This window comes from Hordeum vulgare, chromosome 3H (assembly GCF_904849725.1).
Source record: "Hordeum vulgare subsp. vulgare chromosome 3H, MorexV3_pseudomolecules_assembly, whole genome shotgun sequence".
NCBI classification, from domain to species: Eukaryota; Viridiplantae; Streptophyta; class Magnoliopsida; order Poales; family Poaceae; genus Hordeum; species Hordeum vulgare.
Window position 1 is genome coordinate 36214963 of NC_058520.1, and position 12886 is coordinate 36227848.

The 12886-nt window shown below is 44.6% G+C and overlaps 2 protein-coding genes across 4 annotated transcripts; both read left to right on the forward strand.

The window, feature by feature from the left end:
- Positions 1-1020: 1020 nt before the first annotated feature.
- On the forward strand, positions 1021-5639 carry LOC123442825 (protein NETWORKED 4B-like). The gene is made up of 3 exons (XM_045118974.1): positions 1021-1148; positions 3362-3500; positions 3652-5639. Exons 2-3 carry the CDS (start codon positions 3398-3400, stop codon positions 5394-5396), a joined length of 1848 nt encoding a protein of 615 aa, XP_044974909.1. The 5' UTR covers positions 1021-1148; positions 3362-3397; the 3' UTR covers positions 5397-5639.
- A 714-nt stretch (positions 5640-6353) lies between these two features.
- LOC123442826 (protein NETWORKED 4B-like) lies at positions 6354-10459 on the forward strand. Of its 3 annotated transcripts, none has more exons than XM_045118976.1 (4): positions 6354-6420; positions 7258-7362; positions 8165-8281; positions 9016-10459. In XM_045118976.1, the coding sequence occupies exons 3-4, from the start codon at positions 8176-8178 to the stop codon at positions 10251-10253; spliced, it is 1344 nt and encodes a 447-aa protein (XP_044974911.1). In that variant the 5' UTR covers positions 6354-6420; positions 7258-7362; positions 8165-8175; the 3' UTR covers positions 10254-10459. The 3 variants fall into 3 exon arrangements, with proteins under 3 accessions (XP_044974911.1, XP_044974910.1, XP_044974912.1); XM_045118975.1 differs by lacking the exon at positions 6354-6420 and adding an exon at positions 7050-7139; XM_045118977.1 differs by lacking the exon at positions 6354-6420 and having other exon boundaries at positions 7053-7362; positions 8129-8281.
- Positions 10460-12886: the final 2427 nt, after the last annotated feature.

The window sequence follows — 12886 nt, forward strand, 5'->3', positions numbered from 1 at the left end:
TTATCTATTCTATCATTTCTTGTTCTTTTTTTTCTTGAAGTTATGCTGCTGAAATATGCTCCTTGTAGCTGCTGAATCATGTACCACTGTGTTGTGACGAGACTTGCTCAACTTATGCTGTTGAAATATGCTCATTTTGTTGCTGAAATGCTATTTTGTGTTGCTACTATGTTTCCTTAAATACGTCAATTTTCCTGTGGGTTTAGAAAATCCGATAGGTTTAACGACGAGGAAAAAGCTAGCCCTGTACACGACGAGACGATGACAGTGACGGGACGGGCTTACGTTTTTTCTCGCGGGGACGGATTTGAGTAGGCAAAACCCGATAGGTTTCATCCCCGTTGCCATCTTGAGCGACAACATCAGTAGTCGTATACTCGCAATCTGGACCATTGCAGGCCAAATGATTAACAGCAGAAATTAAAAGGCGATCGAACACCGAAACGAGGTGCTACCGGAGCAATGGGCGCACTCCCAGGCAGGCACAAGAGAGCGGGAGTAGAGACAAAGCAACCTACATTCACGCATCCTGAGCTAAAGAAACAGGAGAATCCAATGATACGCGTAGCGTAGGCGAGGAGCGGAGCGGAGCCCCCCCCGGCGCGTCACCCGGATTCAAATTTCGAAAGCTCAAACGAGACCGGCCGGGTGGCCCCCGTGGCTGTGGCAGGACGGTGGACCTCGCTCCAGGTGGCCGGCCCCGTGCGGGTCCCGCTCCCAGTTGGCCACCGGTCTATAATTCACATTCACATTAATTTAACAGACCGATTAGCCCGTCATCCCGTGGTTCCACGCGTTTAATCCGTGCCTTAACCCTCACCTGCCCATCGTCGTCGTCATTGTCGCGCGTCTTCCAGTTCCAGTTCCACTTCCACCCACCCACGTAAAACACGGGCGAGGGCAGCGCGGTCATTTCTCGCTCCGGGCAGGGGCGGGGCTCCACCTTCCTTCCCCAGCACAGCCCAGCCCCCCTGTGTGGCTGCGTCTTAAAAGCAGTCCACTTCGCTCCAGCACCATTCGGGTTCACTCACCAGGGCCGTGGACGCCAAGCACCCACTCCCTCCCCCCCGTCCTACGCCGCCCCCATCGCCGCTCCTCTCCGGCCGGGAAAGGAGGCCCCTCGCCGGCCGCGCGGATCCCCGCCTCCGGTAACCCCCACGCCCCCCCTGCTTAATTTACTCCGTTGCTCCGCGATCTACGCCTAGCTACGCGGGTCCTGCTGCTAGATGCAGGAGTCCAGAGACGGATCGACGCGGCGCTTCTTCCGGTTGATCCCCCACCCGAACCCCTTCTCTTCGTTCCTCCGTTCGTCCTAGCCTAGCCTAGCTCTTCAGGATCGCTAGCTAACTGCTCGTTCGATCCGCGATTTCCTCCCCTCCGTTCCTTCCTCGGGCGAGGCCGCTCCAGATGGCGATGGGCGACGGTGTGCCCGCGTTGATTTTTTGTGTTGTTTCCCGCATGCTCTCCATCGCGTAGTGCTCACTCCACGCCCGTCCCGTCAGTCCATGGTCCCAGCGGCAAAGAAAACTCCAACTACTGTACACACTAGTTCATACTTCATACATTACAGGACGCTAGAAGAGGGAAATATTTTCAGTTTTCGCTTCGGCGTAGGCCATCTAAGCCCCTCTTCCATTTCGTCTGACCATCGCAAAGCAGTTCAGCTTTTTCGTTATCCCGGCATATACGAGATACGCTTCAGGTTGCTCAGATGTCGCCGTTACAGAGTTTCCCTCCCGAAGCAGGCAGGACCAACCGTGGCCTTGTTTCCGGAATATTTCCTTCCTACTATCAGAGATCAGCCTGGTTTGCTAGGCTGGTTCCGGGACATGCGTTTTCGTCACCACCCTTTTAGGTGTGAACCAAAAATAATAACTAAGTTGAATTGCGTGGCCATTAGCTGGTGCATGTGCCCATTGACCCGCAATAGTACCTAGTGGCTGGTGGCATTGCCCTAAAGAAGAGCCATGCACCAGTCAATCCGCGATGCTGAAATTATTTCTACACAATTCTGGATTCATGATCTTTACACATACGCTCTCTCTTAGTCCTTTACTATGGCCAGTAGTTATGTCCATTGTCTGTGTCAGTGAAATTTTGCTCTCAAATTTGAAATAGCTAAACATGATTAGACTTCTTGCTGTGTTTGCCTGGGTCCACCATGAGCAGGTGTTGCGAATTATTATTTATTCGTAATGACGCTTATTTGCATGCCCAGCTGTGTTCATGGTTACTTGTTGCCATCTTCACGTGCATGACAAAATTGCCAGCAAGAAATGGAAGTATTATACAATTTACTGAGATCCAAGATAGGTGTACCTGTCCTGTCACGACTTGAAAAATGTAGTTGACAATACTACAATTTACTAGCTGAGTTGTCGTACGCTGGTGCCTCTCCTCACCCCCATGGCTGCATGTGTCCACCTAGGTGTAAGCCAGGCCATGTATTGTGAATGACAAACAAATAGTATTATTTTGTACTACTAAACTTGGCCGGCCTCAATTATTGGTTGGATAGAAGTTGACTACAGCTCATCTGCAATTAGTACAAATTTCACGTTTAACCCTGGCCTTTTGATCCGTGTGGGGTCAGGACAAATGTGATGTCCTTGCCTGTCGTCGAGTTAATTCTGGGTTCACTGAATTTTGCTTCTGCTCTGACCTAACAAGGGACAGGTAGTTGCCACATCTTCTGCACTGTGGTGTGCGATAAGCTGATAACCAAGTTCAGCCATGCTTATATGATGAATTAGTTCTCCAACTAACATTGGTACCCACAATTTCGATCAGTTTCACTGTAATAGTTTTTCATGATTGGCTGATAAGATCATGATTTATGCATGAATAATGATCGGCCGCATCTTCTTGGTAGTTAATCAGTTTTCTGGTCCCTGCATTATGGAGGTTGCCTTGCCTAGTCCTTTCCCTCTTCCTCTTGAATAAAGTGAATTGGTACTTTTCTGTACATAGGCAGTGCAAACTAGTCCCTCTGTAAAGAAATATAAGAGCGTTTAGATCACTACTTTAGTGATCTAAATGCTCTTATATATTTTTTACGGAGGGAGTACTTCATACCATTCATGGTTTTTAATTTTATGCATTTTGGATATTTTCTTTCCACTTATAATTCTTATGGGTGTACTCAGGCCGTGCCTTCTTGTTTTCTGTTGTCACAAATACTTGCAATGGTATTCTGGTAATCTAGCCATAAGCTAACCTTGCAAGCTTCTTTTTGTTTCCCCCTAATTTCAACACATATTACGAGGGTTGCAGTCTTGCAGATTACTCTTTAGCACTGCACAAGAATCATCAACTTGTATGTTTTGCATTCTCATTTTTGCCTCCACCATCTCATGATTAGGTCTACCTTTTAGAAGATTCCCTATTTCTTGTGAGAATGAAGCGTATGCATAGAATGCCCACAAGGAAGGCCCATTCATGGTGGTGGGACAGTCATATTAGTCCCAAAAACAACAAATGGCTAGCTGATAATCTAGAAGGTAATGACTCTATTCTTGTTTCTTCAATTGTTTATGTACCAGATACTTCTGTCACTTGTTAGGAGTAGCTACCTTTAGCACAATGGTAATTTTCTTCTCTGATGTTTCATCCTGCAATTTATTTACACTTGCAACCTTTTCTGACAAACAGAGATGGATAAGCAAGTTAAAGAGATGCTGAAGCTCATTGAGGATGAAGGAGATTCTTTTGCAAAGAAGGCTGAGATGTATTACCAACGGCGGCCTCTGCTTGTTACACATGTTGAAAATTTCTATCGCATGTATCGTGCCCTTGCTGAGCGTTATGACAATGTGACCGGGGAACTACGAAAAAACATGCCATCATCTCTCCAATCACAGGGCTCAGGTATATCTGAATCTGACTCTGAGGCACAGTCTACTCCCGCATCTCCTGAGTCTGAAAAGAAGACCTCAAAACAGAAGGGTAAAAAGGGAAGTGATGGATCATCATCATCTTCTTCTTCTGATTCTGATTCCGAGGTTGATGAAGCGAACCAAGAGAATGGCAATGGGATTACTCATGCACTGAACGAACGAGTTATTGAGCTGGAAGATGAACTCAAGGAAGCAATGGAGAAACTTGAGGCACTCGAGGAAAAGAATATGCGCTGCCAATGTGAAAACCTTGAAGAGAAGTTGCTAGCTTCGCAATCAGAAATCAACAACCTTCAGAAGGATCTTGAAGAAAAGGTCCGTTCATTGGATAATATCAAAGAAATTAGCAGTGAAAAGGAGGATTTGGAAGCTGCAGTTCTGGAAAACAAGAACAAGTTTGAGGAATTAAAAGGAGAAATGGCCTTAGCAGCTAAGCATCACGAGGCCCAACTTTCATATCGTGACCTTGAAATTGAGAAATGCAAGCGGGAGCTTGAGCAAGTATCTGAGAGGTATACCTATGATAAGTGTACTCTTGAGGCTGAAATCAGAGAGCTCCAAGAAGTGGTCAAGAACTTGGAAGGGAACTTGGCAAAACTGACGGAAGAGAAGTTGCAGCTTGAGGCACAGGTTATGGAGCTTGAACAAACATCTCACAGCCTAGATGATTCATCTGCTGAAATTAAGAAGTTACAAAAGGTAATCAAGGATCTGCAAGCAAGACTGGAAAATGATTCAAATGAGAAGAGGGTGCTTGAGGAACGTGCTATCGAGTTTGAGCAAGTTCATGGGGAGTTGGAGGATTCGAGGGCTGAAACGGTGGAGCTACAAACTAGAATTGAGAAACTCAAAGCTGATCTGGAAGGAGCACTTCAAGAGAAATCGGTGTTGGAGGGCTGTGTCAAGGATCTGGAACATGCCATTGCTAGTAAGTTGGAGAAATTCTCTCTTGAGAAGTCCTCTCTCGATGCTGAGATCCTACGACTGTCCGAAGCTAATGCTTCTCTTGAAGATAAGTTGTCATCCACAGAGGCGCAGCTTAAGCAACTTCATGCCGAAAAGGCAGAAGCATCTGCTGAGAGTGAGAAGCTGATCTCTGGATTGAAGCAAGATATTGCCAATCTTAAGACAGAGCTCGAGTTACTGTCCTCACAGAAAGCTGCAGTTGATAATAAGGTGTCTGGTTTGCTGAGTGATCTCACAACTCGTGATGAAAAGATGAAGGAGATGGATAGCCACTTGCATCAGCTGCACCTGGAGCATGTGCAAGTGATTGCAGAGGCAGATGCCGCACGGAAGTCCGTGGCGGACCTGCATGTACGGGTGCGTGAGCTCGAGGAAGAGGTTGAGAAGCAGAAGCTCATGGCCTTCGACAGCGCAGAGGGGAAGCGGGAGGCAATCAGGCAGCTGTGCTTCTCCCTCGAGCACTACCGCGACGGGTATCAGCAGCTCCGGCAAGTTCTGCAGGGCCACAAGAGGCCGATGGTGATGGCAACGTGATCAGCCAGCCAGCAGCTTGCTGGATGCCGAAAATCAGGATGTCAATGTAATGTAAACATCCCTTTCCCTTCCCCTTTCTTCATGTAGCTTTGGTCTACTCCTTAGTGGATTTGGTAAAACTTGTGCTCTGTAGTTACTTCAGGTACCGGTACCCTATGATGTGTGTGATGTAATATATTATGGATCATTATGGCATTCCTTCTTCAATCAATCTACCTGCTGCCGCTGTGACTCTGAAGATAATTCCTGTGTTTCCTCTTATGATGAACTTGATTGCTGCAAACCTATGACATTACATTGTTTCGAACGCCTCATATGATGTACTACTATGAGGCCGGGGGTTGAACCTCCTTTTCTAAAATAATAATAATTAGTTTACAGAGGGAGTACTATGAATTTTGCATATGTATCAACTTCTATTGTCCCAGAAGTCTGAAGTTGTATTCAAAAGGGAAGACCAGTTCAGAGATTACGGCAGAAATAATGGAGGTTGCAGCCATGACCACCTGTCTGCTGTCTCTGTCTCTCTGACCAGTCCATGCCTTGAGCTGCTGACCTTACTTTTCTCCATGATTTGCTCTAGAAAAGTTTACATAGTGCCGTCTTGAAAGTTTTGGAGATGACTGCATTCTTGGAAGGTGCAAGAAATCCTTACTCTCAGGTACTAGAAACATAATTATCACAACATATCATGCTGTATCTTTTAATTCCACTAAAATGGGAGACAGCACAGCCTCTAAAATACAAGGAGATGTGTGCAGGGATTGGACCATTAGTTTTAACTGATTTTTTAATGCCCCGGGGATCAGGAATTCAGAAGCTTCACATGGCTAAGCGTCAGTTTTTATGGCCTGCACTTTACTCAGCTGCAAGTTTCAAACTTTCAGACTTCAGTTTCTTGCCCATTTAATTGGCCAACCTCCCTCATTGATGCCTGTCTAAGCCTGCTTACCTACGTTCCTTGCAGTCAGTTAATTCTTTCTTGGAGCTGCACCCATCAGCCGTCCGATCCGGCGATCCAACGGTAAATCCATTTCCCTTTTTTTGACCTTTTTTTTGCGAACCAAGTTCCTTTTTTTTTGACTTGTTCATCCCTTCATACCCATCGTTACACAAGGCCACAACAAAACAGTGCAACTGTTTTCTTGATACTTCTATGTTCATAAGCAACAGTTTACTTTCAGCAAACCCTATTCCTTCTGTTTATCTGTCAAGAAACTAAACTTTGAGCAAAGGCCAAGTTTTGGAAGGTAACAAGGAGCAGCAAACCTCTCTTGATTGCTACGATTTTGTTTCTCTTTTATTTACTCCTCTCTTTGCTTCTTCTGCTCATGCATTTCATTCATTTCTACGGCAAGAATTCAACTGCATACATCCCCATCTCCTGCAGCCGTGCAATCTTGACCACCACCGCAGCAGCACATGGCCGGTGACACCATGTGACATTTATTTATTTCTTGCCTATTTTGTCCCATCCCTGTGCTAGCTTCCATCTCCTTTTTTTTTTTTTTTTTTTGCTTTTCTCAAGAGATTTTTCAAATCACTTCTGATCCGGTGAGAGCACTGTACCTACACCACGAGTGTGAACAAAAAGGCTGAGGCCTTCTCTCTCTGGGCGCAGCGGTGGATCTTGGATCCTTCAGGTAGCAGTAATACGCGTAGGAGTAGGAGTAGGTGGGCAGTGGCACTTGGTCATGTGCCACCGTCTCGTGCCCCTCTGCATCTTCTAAGGCTTTCTCTCTGGTCTGGAGACTCTCACGCGTTTGCTTCAAGCATTGACCCGAGCACAAATCTTCCAGCTACTACTTGTTCCTGACCTCTTCTTGATTTCTTTCTATCCCCTGCCTGCCTGTCCGTGTAGTGCTCAGATTTGGTCAGCATGGAGCCATGAACAGAGCTGGCATCTGTGGTGCAGGATCCTGACGACTTGCGTCTCTGAAGGCGAGGAGGAAGCTTCTTTTCTCAGGTGAGATTGTGTTCTCGATGCTTCCTGCTCATCTGGAATCTGTTTCAGTTTCTTCAAGCCATGTCTAGTTGCTGTTTTTGGAGAGATGGCTGCTCCCAAGATCTTGCAGAGTTTCTCCAGGGATGTTGTTCTCTTTCGATCTGGTCCTCATTATTATGGCATCCCGGCCCTGTTCTCTCTCTTGATGCGACTGTACCATATCCACACGCTTATTTCTTCACCACTTCATGGATGGAACAGTAAAAAGGCGCCTGCTGAATCATTGCTTTTTTCTGTTTGGTAAAAAAGGGTCATCCTTTCCTTGATGCTACAGTAAGGAAATATGCTGCTCATGTCTTGTTGTTGCACATATAACTCAATCTGATACATTGACCTGATGATCTGACCAGATATGCAATTTCTTGTTCATTTCTTCTGGTTCATCACAGATGAGATTTAAGCTCGGACACGGTAGATTTCATTACACCAATGTATTACTAGATGTTAATGGGATGCTGTTAGTAAAAATGGGAAAATAACTTATTATCCAACTAACAAGGGCTAGAATGAGTGGCTGCTGGCATTGTTGCCATTTACATGCTTATGCGTACCTATTTTAGATCGGTCGATTTATGTTGCGGTATAGTGCATTCATTTCGCAGCGCTATACTTCACCCTGATGTTTATGGTTTGGGAAGTTCAACATATCATTCCTTATTTTTCTTCTTTGATTGAAGAAAGACATGGTTTTCATTCCTAACCATACACATTTCCCCTTTCCATTTAGTGCTTGAATCTGCTAAACTTCTAGCTCTTCTTGAAGATTTGTGAAAAATGAAGCCACCTTTGGAAAGGAACCCATCCAGGAAGCGCCATTCATGGTGGTGGGATAGTCACATTAGCCCCAAGAACTCAAAATGGCTTGCAGAAAACCTTGAAGGTAAGCTGAGATTATACCTGGACAATTTCCTATATGATTTTTTCTTAGTACTTGCTAGTAAACATATACTGTCAATGCATGTATAGGTACAGTACAATTTCTGATTGTATGTTGCACTGAGATGAGCATAAATAATAATAAAACAAAGGAAAAGTACAAGTATACGACACACTACTTTCTTAGCCCTCAGATGCTTTTGATGTACATATGTTGTCTATGGTACAGCAGCCCCATCTGATTGTTCATGGAGCTAATGACTAGGAATTGGCAGTTGAGTAAATGAAGTACTGCAGAAATTTTTGATGGTCATTACTGTAACTCTAGGTTTAGGTGTTGTAGCCTTATGTGACTGTTCATTGTGCATTTGCTGCACGAGTTAAGACAAATGATAAATACTATTGTTGATGCTTCCATAGTCAAGTGAGAGAAAACCTATACATGTTTTATTTTAGCAGAAATTGGCAGTGAGATAAACCGCAAAAATGTTGATACTTTGCTTGACAATTACTGCTTTTATTTTTAATTTTTACTTTTGTTGCTCTTGCCTTCAAGCTTTTTCTTTTATTATTACTCATTTTACTGGACTGGGCATATAGATTGTAGTTGAGTTGTTTGAGGTGTTGTCCATGCTACTGTTATCTATTCTGTAACGTTGTCATCTATTCTGTATGTTATCACTGTTATTTTTGTTAAATGTAGCCTTATCTAAGCTTTCACTGAACTGAAATATGCAGAAATGGATAAGCAAGTGAAGGAAATGGTGCAGCTTATCGAGGAAGATGGCGACTCCTTTGCAAAGAAAGCTCAAATGTATTATCAGAGGCGCCCAGTGCTCATCACCCATGTTGAGAACTTCTACCGGATGTACCGCGCTTTAGCTGAGCGCTACGACAATGTTACTGGTGAACTGCGCAAGAACATCCCTTCAAGGATGCAGTCCCAAGGATCTTTATCCGGTTCTGAGTTCAGTTCAGAGCTGCAAAGGTCGCCCACACCATCTCCTGAGCCACAGAAGTCCTGGACAAGGGAGCAGAGCCCTAGAGCCGCCGGTTTCGACTTCTTTCTGAGCAACAAGAGCAATGACTCACCGTCCTCAAGGAAGGAGCCCGAGTCAGCTTCACAGTCAGAATCCGACATGAAGTCTGAGGATGGCGAGGATGATGGCATTGCCTACACGTTGCACCAGAGGGTTCTCGAGCTCGAGGACGATCTCAACGCCGCGAACCGGAAGCTGCTTGATGCAAACGAAAAGCTCGAGGTTTACGAGGAGAAGAGCCTGAGGTGCCATTGCGAATATAAGGAAAATGGAAATGGTGCCGATCATGCCACGGAAATTACAGACATTGATGGAGAGTTCGCGTCAACTAAGGAGAAGCTACAATCTTCAGAAGTGGAGGTCAACAGTCTCCAAAGGAGGCTCGAGGACGCCGCAATTTTGTCAGAAGAGCACTCTAGGCTGCTGGAACAAAACAAGGGACTGGAAGCTGAAATCGTCAGTCTGAAGGAAGAAATGGCTTCAGCCAGACGGCATTTCGATGACAAACTATCCGAGAGCAACGCCAAGATCAACAAGTACAGACAAGAACTTGCCACTGCATCCGAGAAGCTGCTGCAGGAGAAGTCCAGCAACAGTGCAGAGGTAGGCAAGCTGCAAGAGACGATCCAGATCACCAGTCGCGAGCTGGAGAAAGTTTCCGAAGAGAAATCTCTAGTGGAGGATCAGGTGAAGGAGCTGGAGGAGGCGAACGCTGAAGCCGAAAGGCAAAGGCAGGAGCTCGTCCATGCGGCCGAAATGCTCTCAGAGGACAAGTTCAGGCATGAAGCTGAGATCCTGACGATGCAGCAGAGCATCGAGGACCTGAAGCCGAGATTCGAGAGCACCGCAAGAGAGAAATCGCTGCTGAAACTCTGGTTCGCAGACCTGGAGCACGTCGTGGAGCGAGGAAGGAGCTTCGTCGTCACCCCGGAATAACCCGGTTTCGTCGGGAAAATTCAGTAGCTAGAACTTAGCAAACTAGCAGTGCTATCTCTTTGTTTTTTTGGCCTGAGATGTAACATCATACGAACTGTGAAACCCTACCGTGGACATCAGCGTTGCCTTTTCCTGGATTATTTGTTGCACTGTGAGGTGATGGGTGGTGTATGAAACATTTGCACTGAATGCATTTCCTTTGGCAACAAAATTTCTCTGATGAGTGCATCTGGAGGCTAAGTTCTGAACTCCTAATGCTGCAGCTGTTGATATCTACTCCAGCCAAGTGGCTCAATGTCATATGTACAAACATTGCAAGTGAAAATGAGTTGGTTTCTATCCATGCACAAGTACAAAGGAAACACCGCCATAGAACTAATTGGTCGTTGACATAAAACAATGGAAATTTTGCTTGGAAAACGACATGAATTGATCATCCAGAAGACATTCACCACACTGTCAATTTATAAGTATCAAGAGGAATTTCAAATTCCTTCTACAAGTTCAAGTAAAGAAGGATTGGATCCAGGCAAACTGCTGTAATCCCCTTTTTGAAGCAAAATCTTTTGTCCATAACCACACTGTAGTTACTTGAAATCAAGGAGAAAATTAAAATCTCCAAAATTCCTGAATATCCCGTCAGTCATATTGGAAAAATGACCAGCAGCTCTACTCCAGCTCCCGTTTTTTTTGTTCCTTTGCCAAAATTACTTTCAAGGCGAACCATTGGTGGCAGCAATTGCTTTTCTGATGAAGAAGAAGCGACATAAAATAATTTACACTCAACTAGCTTAACGCTAGCACAACAGTTCGAAAACTGCCATCAAACAATTATTTGGTCAGCAACAAATTTTTAGGAACGTTATCTGGTGGTATTGACTTCGATTGGCACTGTTTACCTCCAAAAGGAAGATCCGGGGGAATTTTGCTTGGAGTCAGGTGTGACGCGTTAGAAGTCTGGAACGTAGTGTTTGGAGACTTTGCCGTCAAATTTAGGGTTCGATCGAAGGTGGATGGGTTCCAATGGACCCTCGTAGCAGTATATGGGGTGGCCCAGCCTGAGCTTAAGAGAGACATTCTGGCCGATCTTGTCCGGATTTGTGGAGATGAGAGACTGTCAATTTTGGTAGGGGGAGACTTCAATATCATCAAAAGACGAGATGAGAAAAACAATGATAACTTTGATGGCAGATGGTCATTTCTGTTTAATTCTATCATCAAAAGTCTTGATTTAAGAGAAATTGAGCTTTCATGTAGAAAATTTACGTGGGCAAATAATTTAGCCAACCCAACGTATGAAAAGTTGGATAGGGTACTCACGAGTGTGGAATGGGAGCAAAAATTCCCTCATGTCACGGTGCGTGCTATGCCCAGAGCTATATCTGATCATACCCCATTGTTGGTAGACTCGGGAGAGGCACCACATACGGGGAATAAAAACCTACTTTCTTTCGAGCTAGGTTGGTTTGAAAAAGAAGGTTTCATGGACCTTATAGCCAGAGAATGGGCTATAGATATGGGGGGGACCTCGAGAGTTGACAGGTGGCAAAATAAGATAAGACATTTGCGCCAATTCTTATGTGGATGGGCAAAACATGAAAGTGGAATTTATAAGAAAGAGAAACAAAGGTTACTCGAACTTATAAATTCGCTAGACATTAAGGCCGAAAGTTCGTTATTAGATGACAATGATAGGTCATTGAAAAACGAGGCTGAATTTTAACTAAAACAACTGCTCAGGGAGGAGGAGTTGAAGTGGGCTCTTAGAGCGAAAGTTTGACATGTTGTACAAGGCGATGACAACACAAAGTTCTTTCATCTAATAGCCAATGGAAAGCATAGAAAGAAAAAAAATCTACCAACTAGAGCAAGACGAGGGTACAATAGTAGGTCATGAGAATCTGAAATTGTATATCTCTGAATACTACAAAAGACTATTCGGGGCTCGTGATGATAATTTTATATCCATGGATGAGCATATGGTCGATGACATACCTCAGCTCGGGACGGACGAGAATGAGGTATTAACCGCGCCTTTTATGGAGAAGGAGGTGTTTGAAGCTATATCACAAATGAAGCCCAGATGGGTTTCCAGCTGAGTTTTACAAGAGATGTTGGCACATTATCAAAGGTGATATGTTACCTATGTTTCAAGACCTTTTTGAAGGAAACATGCAGCTATTCCATCTAAGTTTTGGAACAGTGACACTGTTGCCAAAGAAGGAAGGGGCGGTGCGTATAGAGTAATTTAGACCTATTTGCCTTCTGAATGTGAGTTTCAAAATCTTTACAAAGGTAGGCACAAATAGGTTGACACAGATTGCTCATGAAGTCGTGCAACCTAGTTAGACTGCTTTTATGCAAGGCGGGAACATACTAGAGGGTGTGCTGGTCCTGCACGAAACATTTTATGAAATCCACTCGAAGAAACTAGATGGGGTTATCTTTAAGGTGGATTTCGAAAAGGCATATGATAAAGTCAAATGGCCATTCCTGCAACAGGCATTATGTATGAAGGGATTCGATGAAATATGGAGGAGACATGTTGAATCTTTTATACAAAAAGGGAGTGTTGGAATTAAAGTCAATGATGACATTGGGCATTTCTTCCAAACTTTCAAGGGTCTCAAGCA